Source organism: Cyprinus carpio, chromosome B21 (assembly GCF_018340385.1).
Source record: "Cyprinus carpio isolate SPL01 chromosome B21, ASM1834038v1, whole genome shotgun sequence".
NCBI classification, from domain to species: Eukaryota; Metazoa; Chordata; class Actinopteri; order Cypriniformes; family Cyprinidae; genus Cyprinus; species Cyprinus carpio.
The window spans coordinates 20,074,019-20,100,841 of NC_056617.1; the positions used below are offsets into that span (position 1 = coordinate 20,074,019).

The 26,823-nt window shown below is 39.1% G+C and overlaps 2 protein-coding genes across 3 annotated transcripts; one reads left to right on the forward strand and one right to left on the reverse strand.

Moving 5' to 3' along the window:
• Nucleotides 1-735: 735 nt before the first annotated feature.
• On the reverse strand, nucleotides 736-9,548 carry faxdc2 (fatty acid hydroxylase domain containing 2). The gene is made up of 8 exons (XM_019103018.2): nucleotides 9,428-9,548; nucleotides 8,692-8,789; nucleotides 8,455-8,558; nucleotides 8,073-8,194; nucleotides 4,677-4,882; nucleotides 4,161-4,266; nucleotides 3,923-4,089; nucleotides 736-1,211 (listed from the first exon to the last, which is right to left on the reverse strand). Exons 1-8 carry the CDS (start codon nucleotides 9,434-9,436, stop codon nucleotides 1,052-1,054), a joined length of 972 nt encoding a protein of 323 aa, XP_018958563.2. The 5' UTR covers nucleotides 9,437-9,548; the 3' UTR covers nucleotides 736-1,051.
• Nucleotides 9,549-11,918: 2,370 nt separating this feature from the next.
• On the forward strand, nucleotides 11,919-24,311 carry LOC109088861 (core histone macro-H2A.1). 2 transcript variants are annotated; one of them, XM_019103004.2, is made up of 9 exons: nucleotides 11,919-12,075; nucleotides 12,662-12,838; nucleotides 12,927-13,033; nucleotides 13,403-13,591; nucleotides 14,783-14,890; nucleotides 19,923-20,013; nucleotides 22,382-22,471; nucleotides 22,739-22,913; nucleotides 24,047-24,311. In XM_019103004.2, the coding sequence occupies exons 2-9, from the start codon at nucleotides 12,667-12,669 to the stop codon at nucleotides 24,210-24,212; spliced, it is 1,098 nt and encodes a 365-aa protein (XP_018958549.1). In that variant the 5' UTR covers nucleotides 11,919-12,075; nucleotides 12,662-12,666; the 3' UTR covers nucleotides 24,213-24,311. The 2 variants fall into 2 exon arrangements, with proteins under 2 accessions (XP_018958549.1, XP_042604403.1); XM_042748469.1 differs by lacking the exon at nucleotides 11,919-12,075 and adding an exon at nucleotides 12,103-12,121.
• Nucleotides 24,312-26,823: the final 2,512 nt, after the last annotated feature.

The window sequence follows — 26,823 nt, forward strand, 5'->3', positions numbered from 1 at the left end:
TTAGTGCTGGTTTGTGTCATATTCAGAGTTTGCATTCACTGTTTTGATTTTGAGGAGCACTGAATGTGTTTTGTGCAGGTGAGATGAGTAAACGTTCATATTTAGTCTAGAACTACAGTAAGATCATGTTCATTTCTGTCACCATGGCAACACCAGAGCTGTCACTCAATACAGGAGAAACAGTAACTGAAAAAGTAACTCCGATATTTCCTTCTAAATTAAAAAGTAATGCATTACTTGAAAGAGGTAATGTGATTACGTAACTCTTGTTACTTGTACTGTGTTACCCCCAGCACTGGTCGTGAACGTTCTGTAGGCGTCTGTGAACATCTTGGTGCTCTTTGCTGGAGGTCAGAACTATTTCAGCTGTTGTCACTCACAGTCTGCTGTTTTATGGAAGCTTGTTTCTCGTAGGCATGATGTGTATGGAGCTGTGCCCTTTGCACAGTTACTCCTGCTGTCTGTGGGACTTTGCATTTCTAGTTTGGCTTTAATTTTGTCGTGATCTGACAGTGTGTCCCAGATGAAGTTCCTGGACACGTTTCTTTTCAGGCAGAATTGGTTTTTCTTTGGTGATTAGGTGAGACTCCAGATCACTGATCGGAACAGGACAACCATGATCTTCACCTACCTCTCGCCAACTCTTACCACAATATTAATAAGAAAAGGGTCGGGTTTGTAAATAATGCTGGTTCTCTCAATACATGAATGCAATAATAATGCAAACACACCCGGTACAGCAGATCAGCTTTAATGAGTGAGGTTTGAGGATAAACTCCAGAAACTGATGTCAGGACTCATCAGGGACAGAAACAGTACAACGATCATTTCCAAAAACTATTACTAGAGCTCAGTGTTAAAATACAGAATTAAAATCATTTAATGTGCAATAATGCTAATGTGACACGATATGAGAAGTGACACAAGATGAACAATAAAAGGAACTGATGATGTGATGAACGGTCTCTGTGCATGTCAGCGGGTCATCTGAGGGAATCAGACGGAGATCAGTTCATTAGTGTTTATGTACACGGAACGAGGTGAAGCGCGGCTATTCCTGGGCTTTCTTGGGATGGTCAGGGATGCTCTCCCTCAGCGGGGTCAAGCCCAGCAGGACCGTGTGCCGCTCGTACGCTCTATCGTTACGAAACTTCCCGTCCGTCCCGTGAAGCCTGTCCAGCACTCCCAGCACTCCGTAGCACTGATTGAACCTGCAGAGAAACAGCTGGATTTAGAAACAACCTTTCACACTCTTCCTGTGACCTCGTCACCAGCTTTGAGAGACATTTCAGGCTTTGTGTGTTTTCACTGTTATACAGTAGGAGGCGCTATCACTCATCTTCTGACAGAATACTGAACATCTGGATCTAAACACAAATGCATGTAAAATAACTAAACTGCATTTAAATTAAAACTGTCCAGCATTACCGAATGAAATGTCCACATGTTTAGGGTCTGTGAAGCTCTGAGGCTGGTGATGGAAGACATCATCTGTTTTTTTTAATCATCGATCTGAACCCCATCCGGATGTAGTCTTTGACAAAAATGCCATTTTCTCAGCTTTTTGTTCCAAAAAAAGAAACGTATCCAGATTCAGGTGTGTTTCGTTTAAAAGCAGAGGCTCTGTTCTTTCTTTTGGCATATTGCATGTTCAGATATTCATACAACCAAATATTCTGCAGGCCATGAACCTGGTGGAAATCACTAATACATGTTTAGACAATAATAATACAGAGCCTTCTCTCACTGTAGCTACACACACTGCATGATCTTCATCGATATCACATGGAGAACTATGAAACACTCAGAGCCCTGGCCAGAGTTTGGCTGTTATCTCCAGAGAATAAAGGTCACTTGTGAGTTGAATGTAGAGCAAGGTTGACAGATCTCGCCTGGTCCTGGATGAGGACTGGTCAGTCCGGTCTGAAACGCTCCAGAAGACCTGGATCTGCTGCTTCAGATGTCTGGTTAGGGCTGGAGCTGGTCTCCTTCATATCGTTAGGTTAATGGGTAGAAACTGTATACAGTCTTGTATGTATATTGTATTTAAAGGAAAGAAACCCCGGTTTAATTGAGCTATCGTTTGATTTGTGATGAGGTTAATGCATGTTAAATGTGTCGTGTGAATCAGCAAACCCATTCAGTTTACTTTTATACATAACGTACTCTAAAGACAAAATGATACGTGTGTAAGGCAACATTTGATCACTCCCCATTCACTTCCACAGACAAAATGATACGTGTGTAAGGCAACATTTGATCCTATACACACACACACAGACACACACACTGTGATCAACAACAATGCATGTGCAAAATGTAAACTAAAAATGTAAAAGCTTCACCTGCTGTTGAGAAGACTGTAACTGTGTATGTGACTTTAATTCACACAGTTGTTGATTTCAAAAGAGCAGATAAATGTGAGGAAATTATCAAAAGTCAGATAAATCTGAGATAAACAGTAGAGAAAACACTGAGTTACAGGTGTGTAACAAACACCCGGCCTCCGTCACTTTTAACCCAAGTACACTTTGCTTTTAGTCTTTACGCAACATGTAGATTTCATCACCAGTACAGTACACACAGACTGTATGTGCATCACATGGCTTTAATTGTTTTGCAGTAATTAGTTTGTCCACAAGATGGCAACAATGTCCCAAGATAGCCAGAGAAAAAAACTGAAGAAACTGCAAGCAGAATGCATGCCTGCAGGGTTCAGAGATTGTGTGAAGAGCCGACTCTAGCCTAAAATATTATAAACATGTCTATGTGAGTTATAACTCATTCATTCAAGAGACCCCCCAAACACTGAACAAGACCTAGAGACAGGAGAATATACAGTACAGGTCAAAAGTTTGGAAACATTACTATTTTTAATGTTTTTGAAAGAAGTTTCTTCTGCTCATCAAGCCTGCATTTATTTGATCAAAAATACAGAAAAAACAGTAATATTGAGAAATATTATTTTCTATTTGAATAGACTTTAAAAAAAATAATTTATTCCTGTGATGCAAAGCTGAATTTTCAGCATCATTACTCCAGCCTTCAGTGTCACATGTAACATCCAGTCTATCACATGATCATTTAGAAATCATTCTAATATTCTGATTTATTATGAGTGTTGGAAACAGTTCTGCTGTCTAATATATTTGATGAATAAAAGGTTAAAAAGAACTGCATTTATTCAAAAAAAAAAAAAATCCTAATAATATATATTCTAATAAAATTTTTCTTTACTATCACTTTTTATCAATTTAACACATCCTTGCTGAATAAAAGTATTGATTTTATTTAAAAAAAAAAAAAAGAAAGAAAAAAAAAATTACTGACCCCAAATTACTGACCAGTAGTGTATATTGTTATTACAAAATATTTATATTTTAAAAACATAGCTTCTTTTTTTTTTTTTTTACTTTTTATTCATCAAAGTATCCTAAAAAAAGTATCACATGTTCTGAAAAAATATTAAGCAGCAGAACTGTTTCCAACTTTGATAATGAATCATCATATTAGAATGATTTCTAAAGGATCATGTGATAATGATCCTAAAAATTTCAGCTTTGCATCACAGAAATAAATGATCATTTAAAGTATAATAAATGTAAAAAACAATTATTTTAAATTGTAATAATATAACACAATAATACATTTTTTTTCTGTATTTTGATCAAATAAATGCAGGCTTGATGAGCAGAAGAGACTTCTTTCAAAAACATTAAAAATAGTAATGTTTCCAAACTTTTGACCTGTACTGTATCTATGCAACAGATACGTATCTGTTGTATGTATATTCATATCATGCAATCCTGACTTTATAACACGCTATTGCATGATGCATGGAAACTTACCACAGTCCCAGGACGGGTTCAGCTCACCTCAAGCCTTCTATGTGTAAACTCTTGATAGTGAGTCCTGGACTTACTTGAGATGGTGGTAGTCGTGGAACTCGGGCGAGGGCAGCAGGGGCAGGTGGTAGCCGCAGTGAGAGACCGTAGTGACCAGCAGAGCGATGGTGAACCACAGGCTGGTGGTGGAGACGTGTGAGCCCAGCAGAACCGGACCCATCAGAGCCGGGAGCATGTTGGACAGCTGCACAGACAGGAAGACATGAAGGCTCTCAACACATCTGACGGTATCTCTGACAGGTCGACGGATCTCACCACATGCTCCACCGGATGAGCGTAGAGCGCCACCACTCCGACAGGAGCCGTCCACTCGTGGTGGATCTTATGGATGCTCTTGTAGAGCGCCGGATGGTGAACGAGCCTGGAAGCAGCAGACGAGTAATAATAAATAATAATAAATAATAAATAAAGTGCAATACTACTACTACTACTCTTTTTTAAAACAAAACCTTTTTTTTACACTTATAAAATACAATGCTAATATTAACATTTGCATTTTCTGTTATTTCTGTTTTTATTAGGTTAATATATGCAATGCCAGTTTTAGTCAGTTGTGTTTTTAGAACAGATTTACGCTTTGAGTCGGAATGGAAATCTTACAGTATTACAGTTATTCAATCTAAAACAGTGATTGTGCATCATCTGTCAAGCATCTCAGTATGCAGATCTGAGCTTGTTTACCCAGTGCATTATTTACTTTGGTCAGACCTGCGCACCGCTGGACGTGATGAACCGGCAGCACTGTGTTAGCAGTGTGTTCTGAAAGCTGACCTGTGTGTGTAGTAGAAGAGTATCTCCTCGATCAACCCGCAGACGGCCAGCTCCAGCAGCACCCAGTGGAAGGTGGGCAGCTCCGGGCCGCACGGATCTCCTCGCCACCTCATCACTACATAGGTGAGCACCACCACAGGAACTGACAGACACACCTGGTTAAAGAGCACCGTCTTCACCGCGTGCCGTAACCGCGCCGCATCCACCTGTCAGGAGACCGATCACAGCAGCACTTCAGTCACCAGGCACTTTACTGGATCTGTACATAATCTGTAAAATGTGACTCGAGGGTGTTCTAGAACTCAAAACCTATATTAGCAGTATTACAGGTATATTCTCCATCTGTAAATGTTAGAAAGTCATGGAAATATTTCTATTCTGCTGTCAGGAGTGGATGATTCATTTAGCTAAAATATCTGTAGTTGGATAACAAATGTGTGTCTCGTGTAGAATTTTTAATTTACAAGTGTATTTTTATGATAGCGCTACGATAGACATGTTATGATGGACTGTTTTGGGCTAATCCAGATATGATGCAGTTAATCCATGCTTTGGTTTTTATTTCTTTTAATGTTTACTTTAGTGAATTTAACTTCTGCTTTAAAATGCATTGTTTTTAGATTGTAATCTTACAGTGTTAGAATGCAGTGTGATTTTAACTTTCTTAATTACTTTCACTCTATTTGTTCTCATCGCCGTATATATAAACATTGTTTCACTGGACAACATCACTCAACAACAAAAAAAAGCATTTAAAAAAAATAAATTTAAAAAAATAAATATAATAAAAAAAAAAATACAAAAAAAAAATACAGAGATATATTTCACAATTCAGCAGGTCATAGGGCTAATTTTCACCTACTGTAGATGCACTACTCGTTAGGGGTGTGTGATATAATTATTTTACAATAATGTCATAATTGTTGTTTTAGTGATGTGTGATCAGACGTTATCAAGACATATCAAAAACCAAACAAAAACGCACCAGAGAGTGCAGGCATACACTGGGCGATGTAGGGTAGACGATTAGAATTCACACTTTTTTATTAAAATACATTTAGAATTCACACAAAATTCAAGATATTGGGGCAAAAATGCCCCGTATGCCTCTGTCTTTTAATCAGCTTCACACAACTGATGTGGAAGTCGTGGCCCAGTGGTTAGAGAGTTTGACTCCTAACTCTAAGGTTGTGGGTTCGAGTCTCGGGTCGGCAATACCACGACTGAGGTGTCCTTGAGCAAGACACCGAACCCCCAACTGCTGTGTGTGTGTGTGTGTGTGTGTGTGTGTGTGTGTGTGTGTGTGTGTGTGTGTGTGTGTGCGTGCGTGCGTGTGTGTGTACTTTGGATGGGTTAAATGCAGAGCACGATTTCTGAGTATGGGTCACTGTACTTGGCTGAAAGATTGCTGACATTGATTTGTCGAACAGTTCAATAAACAAGAGGTTAATACAGACCAACGAAAAGAGTTTGAAACAAAGCCACATCAGAACGGTTTCTTCAATGAATCAATCAGCCGTTGTAAAAGTTTGTTTCTGTTACTCCTGCAAACTAAGCACTGCACAGAATGAAGAATATCAGACAGAAATTCAGAAAATATTGACACATGATTTTGTTGCGTCACCCCAGTACTCATCTAATGAAGTGAGAAGTATGCATACTCGAAGCCCGATCCAGACACATGCTGAAGTTCTCCTGGGTTACTCTAGTGTAAGCCTGACCCGTTTATGACCCATCACACCTCCGCAGAAGTTCAACTGCGTATAGATTAATTTTATCTGACCTTTAAAGACCTGTTCCTCCATTTAATCACTGACAGAGTCATCACTGAACTCTGAACTCATAAACATTTCTTTGCTGCAGACAGACATCGTTATACACTGTACAATCTAAACATGCATGTATTTATGACTGACATTTTAAGATTATATATGCTGTGTAATCTGAATTCATGCAAAGTGTGCTGAAATAATTATCAGTCCTGACACGGTTATCAGAAAAACAGCAGTTATTATTTTACAGGGCAATATTTTCCTTCAGCTGATAGGATCCTGGGACACGCAGCAGTCAATGGACGGCCGGCTGGTGTTATAACAGTATAATAGTGTAGTGATATAATAACAGTATTATACAATAATTCAGTGATTCTCTGAAAGCCATTCATACACTGCAAATATATTTTCTTACTTAGTCTTGTTGTCCAGTACAGATATCTACACATTCTTGCATCAGAATGCTTTTACTTGAGAAGCTAAATGACTTATTTTCTGACTAAATTATCAAAAAATTTTTAGAGTGTTTGCTTAAAACAAGATAAAAGATCTTCCAGCGGGGTGAGAAACATAATCTTGTTTTAACTTTGAATTAGGATTTTTTTTCTTACTCCATTTGTACATTTTTTTTAAATGTATTTTATTTATTTATTTTTTGGCAAAAAAACAAATTTTAGATTTTTATTTATTTATTTAGAAAACAAGACTTCATTTCTGAATTCATTTTCCTTGTCAAGTAAGTGCATCTTGATTCAAGAACGTTTAGATATTTATACTAGAAAATAAGTCTAAATGTATTTATTTATATATTTTATTGCAGTGTAGAATTGATTTGAACTTCCCAAATCTATAATCCATAATTTAATCTTTCATGTTTTAATCAGACATTATTAAAAGATGCCTGCATTATTGCTTGTCGAGTCCAAAACAAGAAAGGATTATGAAATCTGTGTAATGACAAGGTTTTTAGAAAACTGATCTAATCATCCCTTAAAATCATTAAATGTTATCATTAATGTTGTTTAATAACACTGAAATAACTGCATGTGTTGCATGAATATTAAATATACTGCCCAGCCCCAGCAAGAACTCATGAGTAAACGTCTGAATCTTCTCTATAATGGTATTTATGTGGATGAATGTGAATAGTGTTTTTAGAGTTTTTAACAGCGTGATCAAATCCTTATTTAATCCCAGCCAAACTACATTCAATTCAAAATATCAAATCACTTATTTTTTATTATTTGGCTGCAAACTCACAACACGGGTTTGGACTCATTTTCTCTGCGATGAAGAACAGTTTGCATATTCAGAAACACACTGATGAATTTGCACTTTTTAATTAATATCTACTTTCCACTTATGATCTCTATTTAATAAAAATGCAGACAGCTCTTAAAGCTTGTCTCTCGTTAGGAGCAGTATTTGTGATCTGCTAATCACACAAAGCGATTTTATTTTGCTGAACTGCATCATGCAGCCATTGTATAAAACTGTCTAGAAATGCAGGAATGGCAGGTCTGTTATCTACCCAGTTGCTGGAGATGGTGAAGCTGTAACTGAGGATATGTGAGTGTCCTGGAGTAATGGTGACTCAGTGATGTGTGCACGCTGAAGGACGTACCGGAGAGTTTTTGTCAGGCTGAATCCTGTAACGTGTGATGAAGTTTGGCTTTCCCGTCGTGTCCACCAACATCAGGAGCGCGTTAAACATCCAGAAAGCCAGCGTTGGCACCAACATGGTCCCTGTTAAACACCAAAAACAAAAGAAAAGACTTCTATTTGTGCATCAAACACTTTATTTTAGGGAGAATTATAAGATTACAAGTCATGTTCATGCATCTAATTAAAAAGTTTGTTGCTGCAGAATACAGTGGTCTGTGTCCAAATGGTTTTAATTAAGTGAACTTTAACGGTCAGTTCAGTCCAGAACAACAGATGTTGAACATTTCACGATCAATGTCCAGAGGGGAGGCCATGTAAAGGTTAAAAACAACTTCTCTAACCGATAAAAAACAAGGCCGTCTCATTTCCACCCAAGGCTTGGTGAAGTTTGGTCCACTGTGTTTGCCAGAAATCTCCCGATGCGCCCCAGAACCTCTGCAGATGCCTGCAAACACAAACAGATCCTTAATAACTGATGCTCAGCAAGAACCAGGACTACAAAGAAAGAGCACATGTCAAACGAGCTTTTATTCTTGACATGAAATTCAGATCAACATGATTTGAACGGCAAGGTTTACCATGTCACTGAGTTCCTGAACCCGACCAGGAAGAACAGCCCGGATCCAATGACAAAAGCAGCTTTCTTCAGCGAGTCCCAGAGTCCTCCTGTGTTTTCCTTTTCACAGAGATGAGCATTTGATTAACATTCTTGTGATTACAAGTCAACTAATGCATGAAGTTCGATCGTAAGAGCCTTTATAACTAAAATGATTCGTGCACTTTTACACGAGCAGTGAAAAGCTTGTGCACACTTACACTTTTAAATAATAATTTAATAAAAAAAAGTCATCCACACTATAAAATAACAACATTTCTGACGGGAACAGGATCAACAGCCTGTAAACTGATCTGGTTTATTATTGCGTGATTATGTTATAGATGTGCTCTTACATATGAGTTCTTCTCTGGAGCATCGTTATGAAATATCAACAAACATGAAAACAATAAACATCGCTCGAGTCTGAAAGCTATGATTTAAGCTAAAGAATAAACCATTGCACCATTGCGTTGATATTTATGATTTCTTTGTAAACTTCGGTAAATGTGTGTAACAAGCGCGAGCTCGATCTCAGAGCGAAACATTGAGAATGTAACAATGTAGCGATGATGCTGTAACGCGCACGCGACACATCTCTAACTAATGCTGTTACACACGCGTTACACTGAAGCATCGGTGACACAGAACAAACCAGAACAACTGAACAAAGGCATCACGATAATGCGCAGAGAGTGTCATAAAGTGAAGAGACTCACTCCGGCCATGATGTGTGTCTGGAGCTCCGCGCATCTGACAGTCGCTCCGCGCGTCCGCGGCTGTTTACAGCGTCACGAGCTGCTCTGTGATTGGTCGACCGCTGGTCAGCTGACACAATCTCTGATAAATGATTGCAGCAGAGATACTAGTCAGAATTACATTTTTTATTACATATCGTTATGGCAGAAATAGTGCTTACCCACAGATTTATTTTTTCGTCATGTGATGATTAGCTGAACATGTTAATGAATCATCATTTTATTTATGAAGGGTTTCAGGGTCCTCAAACATCAGACAGATGTTCTTGACCCGTGTAAAATATTCTGCTGTGAGTTCAAGCCTTTTCATTTGAATAATGTGTGTGTGTGTGTGTGTGTGTGTGTGTGTGTGTGTGTGTGTGTGTGTGTGTGTGTGTGTGTGTGTGTTTTAAATAAATCAAATCAGGTCAAACCAAACTGATGACAGACAAAGCAGTATCCCAGAGATTCATCATAAAGTGAAAACTATTCTATGACTTATATACAGGCTTATATATTGTTATTATGGTTAAATTTATTGTGTTGTAATAAGCGGGGTTATTATTCAGTGTTTCCCATGAATTGGATTTCAGACATTTTCGGTTTTTCTTGTTTTCTCTGGTGATATTGGGAATCACTTAACACATTTAATTCCTCTCTACAGTCATCTGAAACTTTTTTGACATCATTATTACGTTTATTGCTGCCAGTCATTCACTGCAGTGGTGCATCTGCCCTTTCAGATCAGGTCACCTTTATTTAAATAGCACTCCAGATTGTGTCACAGCAGCTTTACAGTGTTAAGACCCGTTCACACCAAGCACAATAACTATAAGGATAACGATAAAGTTCTAAAAATCGTTCTCAGTATTAAAGAATAGCAGAGTTCACACCACAACTATAACAATAAAGGTGCAGAGAAACGATATCGTTGGAATCATTTCGTATTGCGTGACAGGATACGGTACTTTCCCTCCAAGCAATACGAAATACCTCTAGTTTTGTTTTCCTCCAGCTGCGCTCCATTTTCCGGGCTGCTCTCTTTAGGGTGCGAGGGTGCTCATTATACCACGGTGTCAGACTGTTTTCCTTAATCTTCCTTAAGTGTAATGGTGATGGTTCATACTTGTAACAAGGAGCTGAATTTACAGTTTTAGCTTTATGAAGTTTGCACAAGACTAGATAATGATCTGAGATATCATCACTCTGCTGTATAATTTCAACACCATCAACATCAATTCCATGTGACAGTATTAAATCTAGAGTATGATTTCGACAATGAGTAGGTCCTGAGACGTGTTGTCTAACCCCAATAGAGTTCAGAATGTCTATAAATGCTGATCCCAATGCATCTTTTTCATTATCAACATGGATATTAAAATCACCAACAATTAAAACTTTATCTGCAGCCAGCACTAACTCGGATTTAAAATCAGCAAACTCTTTAATAAATTCTGTATGGTGCCCTGGTGGCCTGGATACAGTAGCCAGCACAAACATCACAGGGGATTTATCATTAACATTTGTTTCCCTGGATAATGTTATATTAAGCACCAATACTTCAAACGAGTTATACTTGAAGCCCGCCCTCTGAGAAATCCTGAAAACATTGTTATAAATTGAAGCAACACCTCCCCCTTTACCTTTTGGACGCGGCTCATGTTTCTAACAGTGATCTTGGGGTGTAGACTCATTTAAAGTAATGTAAGCGTCTGGTTTTATCCACTGTGTTTTCACCAGTGGGTGTCGAGAGATAGGGTTAGGTTTAGGCTACCCTAAAAAAGTTAGAGTTAAAGTTACCTTAACTTTTACAGATTACCAAATCTCTATTAGCACTGGATAAGAGACAGAAAACAGAGGAATAAAACATCACAAATATTCACTTAAGATCCTCATCTGACTCACAACAAATAAATCGAAGCAAAGTAATATATGACTGCATAATCTCTGGTGATTGTCACTGTTATTAATACAAGCATGACCATTAAAATTAAAACTATTATTTTTGTTTGAAATTGACAGCTGGGAATATTTTATGCAGCAATTTTTTTTTCCTTCTACTCTATCACTGTAATGGTTAAACAAATCCAGTACAAAATACTAAATATTTAGGTTATCTATAGCCTATACCACGTTACAAATACTGTACAAGTACTTGATTGTCTTTCTTTCTTTTTTTCACCTTGAGTCCAGTCTTCAGCTGGGATCTGGATAATCCAGTTTTTTTTGTTTTGTTTTTTTGCATCAAATGTATCCGTATAAAACATTTCAAACAACTGTTGGTTTTTTTAACTATCCCTTTTCAAATCTACTATGACAGCTAAAATATGATCAAATTATTTTGTACAGCTGGGCCTTGGAAATATAATGCCTATTTTATCAACAGTTTTTATCCAAAATGTTCTGAAACCCAGAGGCGTTTTTTTCCAGCAGATGTCATTGTTACATAACTCTGTAAGCGTGTCCCTCCAGCGGCCCGAGCACAGCGGCCCCTGCTGACACAAGACTCCTGGCTCTCACTCTCAGTCGCGCTGTGGATTGTGGGTGTCTGGGACCTTACTTGCCTGGGCTTGTCAGGCTTCAGCAGTGCTGGACTAAACGCGACGCGACGCGACGCCGTGCTCTCTGCTGTAAGCCTCCCGCCGTCATCCGCGAGCTCTCTTTCCACGCTTCTCGGTGATTCCTGCGCGATTCCTGCGCGTCTGCGGGCCGCGACTCTCACTTTCGCTTCATCAGGAAGTCCTCGCAGCTGAGAAATATAATGAATAAAACACGCGGAAACATCGCTCTGCGCGCACTGAATCACAGTCACACTGATTTCATCACATCAACACGAAATACTCAGCAGCAGCGTGTTCATTTAGAGCGTCGTCAGTTATGTGTTGTATTATTGTTGATGTTGCAATGCTACATTTAATTGTCGCTGCCAGCAAACTTGTCAAATGCGCAAACTGTTCAGGTCATATTTGCGCGTATGATCTCGTTCACTCAGAAAAGTGAATGACTGACTGATGACATATAAAGCATATGCATCATTCACAGAATATCATATTATTGGCAAATTAATTGATCATAATTAGCACAAAATTTTTATGTGCACAAAAATAACTAGTTTAAATGAATATATTACTTATTCTTTGTCAGCATGCTTTGTTATAATGCAGAATGAAGAAATGCATGGACAGCACAGGGAACTTCATCATGTTTGTTCCTCAGGCATCATGTCCAGTCGAGGTGGGAAGAAGAAGATCTCCAAGACGTCCAGGTCTGCTAGGGCTGGCGTGATCTTCCCTGTGGGACGGATGCTGCGCTATATTAAAAGAGGGCTTCCCAAATACAGGATTGGTGTCGGAGCTCCGGTGTACATGGCTGCAGTACTGGAGTACCTGACAGGTACGATGCATCTGTGATCATCTATATCGATGCACTGCATCTGAAGCCTTTCTGTCCTCATGAAGCTCTTCATGCGTGGTGCTTTCAGCTGAAATCCTGGAGCTGGCAGGCAATGCAGCCAGAGACAATAAGAAGGGCCGCGTCACACCCAGACACATTTTACTAGCCATCGCCAATGACGAGGAACTTCATCAGGTAACAAGTTCAGGATCACATATTCTCAAACCATGCATAAGCAAAAATCACAGGCTTCTATTGAAAAATTGAGTGTGCAATATTGTAATAATATTTGAAATTGATCAGATCATACCAAACATGTTTAAAAACCTCAGACTGGATGGAATCACAGTCTGAATGCTAAAAAATCAGTCAGTGTCCATCAAACACTACATGATTTTCTGTGAAATCGGTCAACTCTGCAGACTGGCTCCTGAAACTCACAAACTCTTCACTGCCTCATGATGAGTGCTTCTGGAATGAAAGACGATGAAATCATATTTATTTTGATCAGATGTGTTTTATGGTGCAAAGATTTGTTCCTGTCTCTGTGTAACACTGGTGCAGTTGCTCAAAGGCGTCACCATTGCTGCCGGAGGAGTTTTACCCAACATCCAACCAGAGCTGCTGTCTAAGAAGAGCGGAACGAAAGCAAAGCTCGAAGCCGTCATCACTCCTCCACCAACAAAGAAGTCCAAGACCGCCAACAAAGTAGCTGTCAAGAAACTGGGCACCAAAAAGTCCTCAAGAGTAAAGGTATTCAATGAACACTTAAAGGGATACTCCACCCCAAAATGAAAATTTTGTCATTATTCACTTACCCCCATGTCGTTCCAAACCAGTAAATGCTCCGTTCGTCTTCAGAACACAATTTAAGATATTTTGGATGAAAACCGGGAGGCCTGTGACTGTCCCATAGACTGCCAAATAAATTACAGTGTCAAGGTCCAGGAAAGTATGAAAAGCATCATCAGAATACTCCATCTGCCATCAGTGATTCAACTGTAACACTTTTGAAGAGAAGGAACAAAAATTTGTAAGAGAAGAAATGCTTGTCAGCGGTCTCCTCTGCATCTCTCCATGCCCGTAAGGAGGCGCTTCTGTATCTCTGTCAAATCAAAGCTAAATACACATAGAAAGAAAAGCGCATCCTTGTGGCATGGATGATACAGAAGAGCATACGGTTATATGGAGAGAGACAGAGGAGACTGTTGACAAAGGAATTGTTGAATAAAGTCGTTGTTTTTGTTTTCTTCGCTTACAAAAAGTGTTCCCGTCGCTTCATAACGTTACAGTTGAATCACTGATGGCAGATGGAGTATTCTGATGATGCTTTTCATACTTTCCTGGACCTTGACACTGTTATTTATTTGGCAGTCTATGGGACAGTCACAGGCCTCCCGGTTTTCATCCAAAATATCTTAAATTGTTTTCCAAAGATGAACAAAGCTTTTACGGGTTTGGAACGACATGGGGGTAAGTGATTAATTTTCATTTTGGGGTGGAGTATCCCTTTAACATTTTACTAACCCTAAAACTTCATACTAACTCTAACACGTTATTCTGACTTTAACACGCTTTACTAACTCTAACATGTTATGCTAACCTCAACACATTATACTAACTCTAACACATCTTACTCTAACATGTTATTCTAACTCCAAAATGCTTTACCAACTCTAAAATGTCATACTAACTTTAACAAGTCTTACTAATTCTAACACCTTAAACTAACCCTAACACGTTATATTAACTCTAACATGTCATACTAACCCTAACACATAAGCAGTGTCTGGTGCAAAAGTTGTTTTTAAGCTCCTAATAGTCAGCAAAGTAAAGCTGTTTATCATCATTCTGTGCTCTCATATCCAGTAACATTATCACTGGCTGCATTAAGGCAGTGCAGTATAAACTGAAGTTTGCTCTGCTGTGTTGTTGGTGTGACAGAGACAGGCTGTGATGGCTAAAGCGGGTACAGATGGCAGTACTACAGCGGGCGGCCCAGCTGATGGCCTCACTGTCCTCTCCTCCAAAAGCTTGTTCCTCGGCCAGAAGGTAAAGTTGCTCTTATTAGATTACACTCTTACTACAGTAACTACTCTTTTTTTTTAATAATTTGCTTTTGTCTATCTGCTCTTCTGCTGAGACTAGCTGCTAAAGTCCCAAATCGTCTTGCTGTTTTATGAAACATCTGTAGCTATTAAGGTTGTAACGATGCACTTGTTATCTTGATGCATCGATTACAAATCCTGCTTATTAATATGCATTGATCTTGAAATATGACTTGTGAGTCATTTGTTTTGGTCAGTAATCAATTTAAAATGCTAAATGGAGACTGAATTGCACTCACTGATCACAGGACAGCCACTGATTTTCTTTGTCCTTTGGAGCACAAATAAAATCGTTCAAAATACCTTCTTTTGTTTTCCACGAAAAAGGTCATACTGGTTTGGAGCAACGTGAGTGCGAGTAAAAGTTATTAATTTGAAATGATGGTTGAGTCGACACGGAATGGTCTATTTACTTGGGGCAAAAACTGAAGATATGAATTCTTGTTTTCTGAGAATTTGAATAAAATGAAGTGAATTTATGCTTAAATCATGAAATGAAAATACTCCAGTTACTAATGTAACCTTGGTTCCATGAGATAAGGGAACGATCATTGTGTTGAATGCTTAAAGGGGTAAACTCCTGTTTACTCTCATACTGAAGCCTGATTTGTTCACATTTGTGTAGCTGCGTGAACAAATGGCACTTCAGCCCACCAAAATGGGTGGAACTGACTGCTATATAAGTTGGCTCTGAGTGCCATTCGCCAGAATCTATCAACTGAGAGTCACAGTCATTGACTTGCATGCAGCCTTATAGCATAGCGGCGTATGCAACGCTCATTCCTTATCTCAGGGAACCCAAGATCACGATAGTGACCATGCAACCTATTGCGCTGAACGATTATGGGTATGCATCTAATAGCTCTGTGCTATAAGCAAGTGCAGAATGAAGCCACTCTGCGAGCCCAGCCCTCAGCACCTGTAATGAGGGCTCCTACAAGGCATAATCTATGTCTGTAGGGCAGGGACATTCAAGTTATAAAATCTGGCAAAGGCAGGTGGCCATACGGCTGCTGCACAGATATTACCAATTGAACTCCACTGGACCAAGCCCAGGAGGAGGCCATTCCTCTGGTGGAGTGGGCTCTCACTCCAATAGGACACTGTGAGCCCACTGAGGTGTAAGCCAGGGCTATAGCACCAGCAAGATAGAAGTGACATTTATGGTATTGCTCTTTGAGTATGTGGGTTTGCTATTACAGCAGTAATTTGCTCGGGCACGTGCTGAGTGTGAAGGACGGGCCCAGCATGAACAACTCTTCGCCCGGAGCTAAACGGGGAACTGTAATGTGAGCACGAGACTTCTTTTTGGGCAGTCTGGCCTTAGCAGGATGTGGCTCTCCTCTTTTTCCTCTCTGCATAGAGATCAAGATGGCTTCCGTGGCTCCGGGTCCAGCACCACTCCTGTGGTCCATGGCACTTAGGAAAAAAAATAGTGTTTTGACTTCTAAGGGCTGTTGGAGCCCTTAGAAGGATGTGAATGAGTTTGCTATCTGTGCCGGCCTGTGTTAGTTCATTGGGGAGAAGGTTGCCAGAATCCTCTGTGGATTATGCCCAATCCTCTAAATCTGAAGCTGTCAGTGAATATAGAGTCATCAGTGACAGCATTCTCCTCCGGCCCGCACAAAAAAATCTAAGCGTTAGTTGCTCTTCTCAACGAGCAGCAGGCCTCAAGCTTGTTGCTTCAGAGTCCATCGAGGGGATGATCTTCCTGAAGGCTGTATATAGCAGTCGGATCCACCCATTTGGCAGATTGAAGCACCATTTGTTCATGCAGCTACACAAATGTGAACAAATCAGACTTCAGTATCAGAGTAAACAGAAGTTTACCCCCATAAGTGTTCAGTGCAATGGGAGAAACCGTTCAATAGGAAACTTGTTTTCTTTGAATTAAGTTGATTTTTCTATGCCGATTGGCAGATATTTGTTCTTGTTTTAAACATAAACTCATGTCATTTTGATCAGTTTCTCAAGAAAACAAGACTTCTTATCTCGTGTCATTTTGCATCTGTTTCTTGATTTAAGAATCTTTAGATGTGGTCTGGAAAACAAGACAAAATACTGAGGAAGAGCACCGCTTTTTTGCAAATGTGATCTGATGGAACAGTAACAGTTATTTCTATATTCTAGTGTTTCTGATCAAAGCTATTAAAGGCTTAAGCTCATTTGTAAAATGTTTTAAAAAGTATCTTAATAGAGATCTATTGGAAGTTTTATTTTCATCAGAAATTAATCAAAACAAAGCAGCTAATGCTATGTTTAGTTTGACCTCTTATGGTTAAGCGCAACACATTCACTGACCATTGACTGACATACAGTAAGGCAAATAGAGAGTATTTCTACTGTCAGTTTGTGTCATAAACGCTCAAAGAAGCTCAGTCACGGTGACCAGCAAACAATTTTCTGTGCAGCTTTCATGGAAACGGATGTAAGACATTTAGAGTTTTGTTTGTAGCGTGCGGCCTGCTGTGTAACGGCTCTGCTTTACTCTGTCCTGATCTCTCTCCATCCTGCTGCATGATCTCTCCACAGCTCAATCTCATTCACACTCAGATCACTAACCTAACTGCCTTTGAGGTGGAAGGGGTTTCACCCACCAATGCTGACTTTGACCTTAAAGATGATTTAGGTGAGCACTTATAGCTGCCATGGAGACTCATGTTCATTCAGATGCTGTAGATCTACTTTTATGGTTCCAGCAGTTCACATCTGGGTCTAATATGGGGTTTTTGGGCTGCCAAGAAATCCATGTGAACAGAGCTCTAGTTTAACCCAACACAGTCAGTTTTGTCCATATTCAGTAACATTTCCAAGGTCTTTAACTGGTAGATGGGATAAACTCACACGTCCAGGTCACATATCACCCGAAATCAAAAGAAAACAATAATAATCCAATTATCTAGTAGAATCCACCCCAAAACTGTAATGAAATAAATCTCATTCTCATTACTGTCATGGTTTTGTAATGCACCTATTGTATGTTGTCATCGTCATCATCTTCTTCCGCTTTTGAGTCTATGGCCACCCATAAAACCTTATGGTAAGTAATTATGAAATTATGAAGGACAGTCTCAACATTTAGCACACCAAATTTGGAGTCTCTAACTCAAACCCTCTAGCGCCACCAACTGCTCATATCTGTAATTACATTTTTGCTAATAACTTTTGAACCATTAGGGCTAGAAACAAAATCCGTCCTATGGTTACACCTTTAAACACCCCATGCTGTAATTTCCCACAATTTAGTATTTGTCTTTTTACAAACTCTTCCTGAACAGTTTGTCTATTTTCCATGAAAATCTAACCATATCATCTTCAGACCATGTCAATTAAAAACATGGAAATCAAGTTCATCAGTCAAACCGTTTCTGAATGAGCGTGAACAAATTTGTCGAATAGCTCTCCAAAGTGGACATAAGGCTATATCTCTGTGATGCTTTAGCATATTCAAACCAAACTTGGTGGGTGTTATAATAACCATGACCTGAGAGTACCTGTGCAGTTTTCACACAGTGCCACCTAGTGGTCCAAGGCTGTGAAAATTGGCTATTTTGCAAATAACTTCTTAAAGGGGTCATATGATGCTGCAAAAAAGAACATTATTTTTTGTATTTGTTGTAATGAAATGTGTTTATGCGGTTTAAGGTTAAAAAACACATTATTTTCCACATACTGTACATTATAGTTTCTCCTCTATGCCCCGCCTTCTGAAACGTGTCAATTTTCACAAAGCTCATCGTTCTGAAAAGCGAGGTGTGCTCTGATTGGCCAGCTATCCAGCGCATTGTGATTGGCTGAATGCCTCAAGCGTGAGACGAGTCTCAACTTTTATAAAGAATATCTCTTTGGATTTGAGACTTTAGTCTTTGCAACTTCACAGATCTTCTTTATTCACCAAGAGCTTGTAACACTCCAAAGAGAAAGGAAGATTTGAAATCGCATCATGTGACCCCTTTAACGGTTTGGCCCAAAATCACAAGACTGGTCACAAAACATTCGGAGAGGCAGAATGGTACCCAGTTTTCTCATGTCCACCAATTGTGGTTCCAGCCATTTAGAATTTTGTTTCACTAAATGCAGGATTTTACAAACTCATTGGCATATCATTACAAAATTAGGTATGTATGTGTTTTCAGAGCCATACCCTGATGGTAAGTTTTGTGGCAGCCGCACCTACTGGTTGAAAATGATAATGAAATTAAAAAAATGATAACTTTTGATTAACTTTGTCTATCGGTCAATACTACGACTGAGGTCCCCTTGAACAAGGCACCGAACCCCTTAATAAAATAACATTTGACATTTAATTTTTTAGCCAGTCTGAGTAAAATCACCTTAAAATGTCATTAATTTCTCATTGTTGAGGTTGTTCTGATCGCTCCTCATTCTGCCTCTGTTGTGCTTGGCCTCTTAATTGCTTCTTGTGACTATATTTCCCTTTACTCTCAGTGTTGATTCTTAATACCACAGTAGTACATATCACTGTTTTTATGCCGTTTTGCACATTGGACAATTTCGATACTTTACTTTGTGTTATTGAGAGTGATGGTTATAAAATAGTCACTGTGCACAAAATGGTCCAAAAAATGTATCAACTTTCCTCATTCAGTATACAGTAGTCAACATTTGAAATGGATCAAAAAAGTTCATCAGAGTTGTCCTAAAACCTAAAACCAAAGGTGAACTTAACTTTAATGACCTTTTTTTGATCCGCTTCAAATGTTGACTGCTGTATATATTTCATATCACCTCCTGATTTGGTGGTAAAATGTGACCAGGACAGGCTGATGAGATTTACCCAGCAGGTTTTTAGGATCGATCAGTCGTCTCATGAATGGATTCAGCAGTCTTGTATGTATGTGTGTTTGTGTTTCTCCTTCTTTATACTTTTGTCTCTTCCAGTCAAACCGGTCTTTGTCTCACCTCATTCTCCACAGCTTTTGTCTCTCACTGTATTTGTTTGCCTGTTGTTGTAGCTGCAAGTTGTGCAAGCTGACATTGCCACCATCGAAAGTGAAGCGGTTGTTCACCCGACCAACTCCACCTTCTACATGGGTGGTGAAGTAGGTAAAGAAGCAGTTCTGCTGAAAACACCACAGCTCTGCCCATTTGACTCAAAATTAATAATGAAAATGCCATCTTATAATATTTGCTCATTGAAAATAACAAGGTATGCAACATGCATAAATAGCATGGTTGTATTCATGATTAGATTTGGTCTGATTTTATAGATTTATCACTGTTAACTAGAAAACAAATGAAGATTAGCAGTAAAGTCTATGGCTGTGGTTTGGGTCATTTGGGTAATGCTTTACTTTCTATTTGGATTTCTATTTCTATTTTGTGTCTAAATGTTGAATTCTCATTTCTCATATACTTGTTTTGCCAAACCTGCATGTCTTCACTGATTCCTGAGTCCATTATCATTTGTAACCCAACTTTTTTAATATTAATCAATAGAAAGTAAAGTATGTTTTCTTTTTTTAAAACTTTTTTTAAATACCAGTTCTGTCATCATTTACTCATGATCATGTCATTGTGAACCCGTATGACTTTTCTAATGTGGAATACAAAAGGAGAATGCTCTTTTCTTGAAACACATTCATTGAAAAAAAGCACCACGTCACAGCAGATAAGATTTGAGAGCTGCATCAGAGGGAAAGATTATCAGTGAATAATGACTTAAATTTAGATCTGTTCCTCACACAAACCATCATAACACTTCAGAAGCCCTGGAATACAGCAGAGGAGTCATATTTGGAGTGTGTAATATATATTTGTGTATGGACAACTGCAAAACGCTTGTGTTCCATGGAAGAGAAAAACTTTATGGCTTTGGAGCAACATGAGGGTGAGCACATGATGACAGAATTGGTATCTTTGTGTGAACTGTCTCTGTGAAGCATGACACTGTGTTTGTGATTAAAATGCTCTTGTGTCTAAAGCTGGTGTCACTCGACTCTAAACCACAGACGGAGTAATAAGAGACAGAGTCAGAAGCGTTAAATCTGCATATGTTGGCCGTGACTCAACATGTAGTTTAAGTGTAACAGCCAGTACATTAGCATGTCATTACTCAGACTCGTCTGCTAGTTCTGCCTGGGGATGGAAAATCGTCCTCAGTTGTTTGTTCACACACAGCTTCAGCTAATGGCAGGGCAAAACAGACCGTTTCGAAAGCAGAATTACGTCTTACCCGACTAGAATTGATGCCGGAAAGTTATCATTTTCATAAGTGCAACAAGTCATTTGCATGTGAATGTAGAAATGTTTAATTCAGACGAAACTTCTGGGCTGATTATAACGTGCACGTTAACGTTCCTGATGAAATGTGTGTGTAGGTCCGACAGTATCCTCCACGATGTCATCGCTCGTGGCCAGCACACTCTTGAGCAGTCATGAGCAGCAGGCTGTGTAATATGTGTGGAATCTTTTATTTATGTTATCACTATGGCCATCTGACTCACAGCAGTGTCCAGTGTTTCCTATACATTGAGTTATTTGTGACGGGGTCGTCACTATATCAAAACTGACCGCCAAATAGGTTTTCCACAAGGCTTATACTTCGTCTAATAAAATGAGCGCTTCACGTTTCAGAATTAAAATGCAGCGCGGGTGTTTTTATATGAATGTATCTTTGAAAAGAACCAACTGTCTTCAGAAAAGCGTCGATGACGTTTTCATTTCGTCTTTGCTGTAATGTCTGATAAAGTAGTGTTTGTGAGCAATGCTTATTTGATTACAGACGTTACCGTGGAAACCGCTATATCTCCGCTTCAACAGCGCCTCCTGCTGGCAGAGCATTAATCTGCAGTCTGTGGAAACACTGGTGTCTGTCAGAAAACATAAAGCATGCTGCAGAATTGTTTTGAGAAGGTGCTTAAGTTTTGAGCCATGTGTTATTACTCTGAATTGGGCTACTACTACTATTACTATCTTGTACCATGCGTTAATAATATGCTCAAACTATCTTTTATGAGATGAATAAAAATAAATAAAATAAAATCATATCGGCCAACAAAATCGGCATCACATATCGGCCACCAGCTGCCCTGATTTCTAAATATCAGCATCGGCCAGTGAAAAACCCATATCGGTCGACCTCTAATATATATACACACAACAATTTAGTATGCATTTTCAATGTAAAAGAACCACCTCAAAAAATCTTGTTTTATAGCCGTAAGATTAAGTTTTTGTTGTTTTGTTTTTATTATTATTATTATTATTATTATTATTTAAAAACAATATTAAGCAAGACAAGAAATATTGTACTCTTATTATAATACTATATACAATGAAAACAGCAGTGGCTCGTGAGCTGCTCACTTATCAATTCAGTAATAAATCCGCTGGGTTAGGGTTAGGGTTCGCTGGAGTGACGGCAGCTTTAAACACACGTGTGCTCAGCATCACAGATCAGTGTCTCTCTCAGGCAGTGCTTTGGAGAAGATTGGAGGAAAGGAGTTTGCAGAGGCAGTTCTGGAGCTACGCAAGAGCAACGGCCCTCTGGAGGTGGCAGGAGGTACATTTACATCCGTCTGATCACAAGCTGCGTGAAGTCAGTTCCAGCTGTGAACATGGTCTGCAATGAGAGACGAGATACTGCTGTTACAAAAAGTCTAATAACAGTTGTTATTAAAATGCTTAGTCATGCTCTTCAGCCACGCTTGAATGAATTCTCATGGCTTACTCTTTTATTCAGATAAGGGAGTTGATCTTAAGGAGTTGTTGTTAATTGTGGATAAGTTGCAGTATGTTTGATAAGGTCATTATCTTCATCGTTCCTCAGCGGCCATGACCTCTGGATACGGTCTTCCTGCCAAGTTCGTCATCCACTGTAACAGTCCAGGCTGGGGCTCAGATAAATGTGAGGAGATGCTGGATAAGACGGTGAAGAACTGTCTGGCTCTCGCTGACGAGAAGAAGCTCAAATCTGTGGCCTTCCCTTCCATCGGCAGCGGCAGGTACAACTTTTGTTGTAATGAATGCAGTAAATAAAGTCATTTATTGCCCTAGGGCCAGATTTACTAAACAGGGCAAATTAGTGTTAGATCGCAATTCCATAAAAGTGCAAGTGGAAGGGAAAATTCTGGAGGTGATTTACTAACAATGCACACTTTAAAGAACACAGATGCAGCAGATCATTTCCATAATGACCAGCACAATCTACCAAGAGCAGCACAAATTACTGCCTGCTTTAAGACATGCGTTTTTGGGGCGTTAAAAATGGCACAAATTCCAGTAATGTGATGAGCACAAACGTTCATAAATCACACTGAGTGATACATTTGAATATTCTCCTCCCATAAATTTTGTGTCTGAAAGGGAATCTCCTATAAATGCATATTCAGTAAGGTCAAAAATAACTGTCCACATCTTTTCTGTGCTAATTCTTCACTGACTTTAATAAATCCTGACAGTACTACTAACACCAAAAGATGATTTGCGCTGGCGCAAGCTGTTAGTAAAACTGGCCCCTAATGTTAAAGTCAGCATTAAATGCAAATGTAAATTTATTCAGTTTAATTCAATCTGTTATTTAAATACAGCTTATTGTGAACAATTTATGAATGCATGGTTCTTTTTTGACCTCCTAAACCCCGCCCCTGCATGCTTACGCTCATCTGCATACGCTGAAGAGCCACGCCCACACTTCAACATCCAATCAACAACTGGTACTTAGAACCAGGTCCCGCAATACATTTTTATTTTTCATTCAAATGTACATCATAATATCAAAGAAAAATTCCTAGCATCTTAAGGAATATAAAAGTTAGGTTGGTTTTGTTAAATAAGTTAGTAGTTAATAGGTTAATTTAGAATTAAAGGGATATATTTAAACCTCAACTAGCAATATTAATAATAGATGTTGTAAAATGCATGTTTTGCAGAAAAAGATCATTTTCAGGTCATTAAAAATGTAAGAAGGAAATGGGAAAATGTACAGCCTGATTAGTTTGAAAATGATATACTTAGTAGTTTTCTCATCCATTTGAGTTGCTAAATACTACTTGCTAAATGCTGATTATTTTTGGCGTTTACCATCAGGAGGTTGTTGAAGGGTAACGGTTCCTGAATACTGTTTTCTCCTCTATAGAAATGGTTTTCCGAAGCAGACGGCCGCTCAGCTCATTCTGAAGGCCATCTCTAGCTACTTTGTGACCACGATGTCGTCCTCCATCAAGACTGTGTTCTTTGTGCTGTTTGACAACGAGAGCATCGGGATCTACGTGCAGGAAATGGCCAAACTCGACGCCAACTGAAGTAGAACATCCTCTGTAGATTTCAGAGGTGGAAAAATGATTATTTTATGCTTGGTGATGAAGTTTGGGGAATAAAATATTTTTGGTACTTTATTAGAACAGCAACAGTTTGGAGTCTTTGATTTGATTTTTAACCGAGGGATTGGGCTTTGTGTTGGCTCTGCGACTACTGCATCATTTTGTCTGGTTTGTTCTGTTGTTTCAATGTATAATGTGTATCACAATGTTAATTTGCATAAAGTGTATCTACAATAACTGAAAACAATATATATATATGAAGTGCATAACGTGTGTAATTTGTGACTGCTGTCAGCAGATGGAGCCCTTTACCCAGTATTACATTTAAAATGAGGTCACCTTACATTCAGTACAGACAAAAGAGGAACTGTGAAGGAAACATTTGGATAAGTTAGTTTAGTTTGTTTATTTCTTACATCCTCTTTCAGCTCCCGTGATGTTTATCCATGTGGATTATGAAAGCTTCGGACTCATTAGAGATGAATACCAGAGTATTCTTGTATGTCGGGCAGCAGTCTCGTTGGGTTGATGGGTAGAGCAGCAGCTCAGTTTCTCAGCTCTTTCTCGAGCTCTTCTCCCAGGGTTATTGGCAGTCAGCGCCGGGTCAGTTTCCCAGCGCAGACCTCCTCGAAGGGCACCATCTGAGGACTAATCCACAGGAAATACGGGCAGCTCTCTCCTCGTCTCCTCGCAGGAAAATCTCCCTAAATTCAAAGCATCTGTAGGCACGGGTTGGAAAGGGACGCTTTCCCAGAGCTCTGGCAGATGATGTTTTTATTCTGTGCATGTAGAAAGTAAGCCCGGCGGGGCAGAGGACTACATGAAATTAAAACAAACATCAGCGGGATCAGGGAGGGTAAATAGCCAGTCATCAAAGATCATGCTAGTGTACATGAAAGGAGCGCGATATATCCGTCATTTTGAGTGGATGCGGTGAATCTGTTTGTTGATCGCTCGAACTCATGAAGAATGTTGACCCAATATACTCACAGCTGCTCAGATGTGACTTAGTGTGAGAGAAAATGCAAACAGGGAAAATCCTCATGTGGTACGAATTTACTTCTTTAAACTATATTTAATTTTATAGGGCACTTGTAGTGTTAAAGCTCTAATCTGAGGCCGTACTCATGCTTGATGGATAAATGCTGGACATGTGGGAAAACACTCTTCAGTCAGACACCTATGGAGGAGCTAGTGCATGAAAGTTAAAGAGTTAAAGAGTAATAATCATTCTTAGTGAAACAGTAAACTTCCTTTTGGTTAAAATATGTAAATTTTATACATTTTGAGCACATGCTTAGAACATGCATTTCATGATAACATTATTCAGTCATCAGACTAGTTCATTACAGACAAACATAAAATAAATAGTATGCTTGTCCTGAAGGAATGATGGCGGCCATATTAACATGATACTTCATCGTCTTGATTCTGGGGTTAAATAGTAATATATGAGGCCTTTGCTGCATTCAGGGCTCTTCATGTTCATGTGAAGCTCAGGAGACAGTCATCTCACACCTCTGGACTGAGAGTCCGAATCTTACAGCAGATTTTATCCTGCGGCTCTTTTACTAAGCCGATGGGAACTTGTGCTTTTGGTTCCTGCGAGGTCCTGTACTCTGATCCTGAACCTCATCCAATATATATCAACACATGTAGGATTGTGTGGGCCTACAAACCAAACTGTGATAGTTGGCAGCAAGGTGGTGCTATAATCAATATGCATCAATGCTTATATTTCAAGAATCTTATGGGCTGGAATCTAAACTTTGACTGAATTTTGAAGTATTTTTAAGCCATTTTAATGTTTTGGAAACCTCTTTTTCATACTCTAGCTAGACTGTCCATCAGATTGACATGATATTTGTGTAACATTCGTTGAAAAATTATCAAAAGAATTTTGATTATCCGCTCATGTTTGAGTGAGTATATATTTTCTGGATGTGGCCCATGATGACTTTTTGCCCTGTATGTTGGGAATACAGTGTCCAAACCTCATAAAACTTGGAACACATGGACACTAGGACAATATGAAGAGGCACACCAAATTTCATCCATTTTCAAAGCTCGTGGCTGCTATAGTTTAAGAAAGTTTGATCAAGGCAATTGAAAATTACAACCAGAGTTCATGTTCTTCCTTTTCCAAAGTGTTTGGACCCCATTAATTGGCACTTACACTATGTTTTTGGTTTTCCATGAATGGTTTATTTCTCTAAAAATCATGATACTGTACTGCAAAAGAACTCCAGAAGCTCAGTGAGTTTTCAAGCACTGGGTTCATCACAGAAATCCTACCACTTTGCTCAAGAGTTGCATTAAACCCTAATACAATTTCACTCACAAATTCACACATGCAGTAACTAAATTTTGTATTAAAAGTAAGGAATATGGTCACACATTTCCAGCTCTCAGAATCATTCAGTGATGGCGATGCTTCATTGCAGTGGACCATACCCTGCTGCAGGAGACTACAGCTTGCACAATCCTCCTGGTTTGTGCATTAAACGGCTGGTCATGTGTGCTTTTATTGGGCTGTGAGCGTCTGGAGGTGAATCTGGAGTCTCTGTGAGTCCAGGGTTAATCTGTAGGCCAG

What these genes read in the sequence shown, in the direction of transcription:
- faxdc2 (XM_019103018.2), bottom strand. An exon ending in TTCAGGAACTCAGTGACATG is followed by an intron (nt 8,559 to 8,691) that starts GTAAACCTTGCC and finishes TTGTGTTTGCAG; the next exon opens with GCATCTGCAGAGGTTCTGGG. An exon ending in CTCATCCGGTGGAGCATGTG is followed by an intron (nt 4,090 to 4,160) that starts GTGAGATCCGTC and finishes CTGTCTGTGCAG; the next exon opens with CTGTCCAACATGCTCCCGGC.
- LOC109088861 (XM_019103004.2), top strand. Translation starts at nt 12,667, where the DNA reads ATGTCCAGTCGAGGTGGGAAGAAGAAGATCTCCAAGACGTCCAGGTCT. An exon ending in AGTACTGGAGTACCTGACAG is followed by an intron (nt 12,839 to 12,926) that starts GTACGATGCATC and finishes TGGTGCTTTCAG; the next exon opens with CTGAAATCCTGGAGCTGGCA. An exon ending in CCTTCCATCGGCAGCGGCAG is followed by an intron (nt 22,914 to 24,046) that starts GTACAACTTTTG and finishes TCTCCTCTATAG; the next exon opens with AAATGGTTTTCCGAAGCAGA.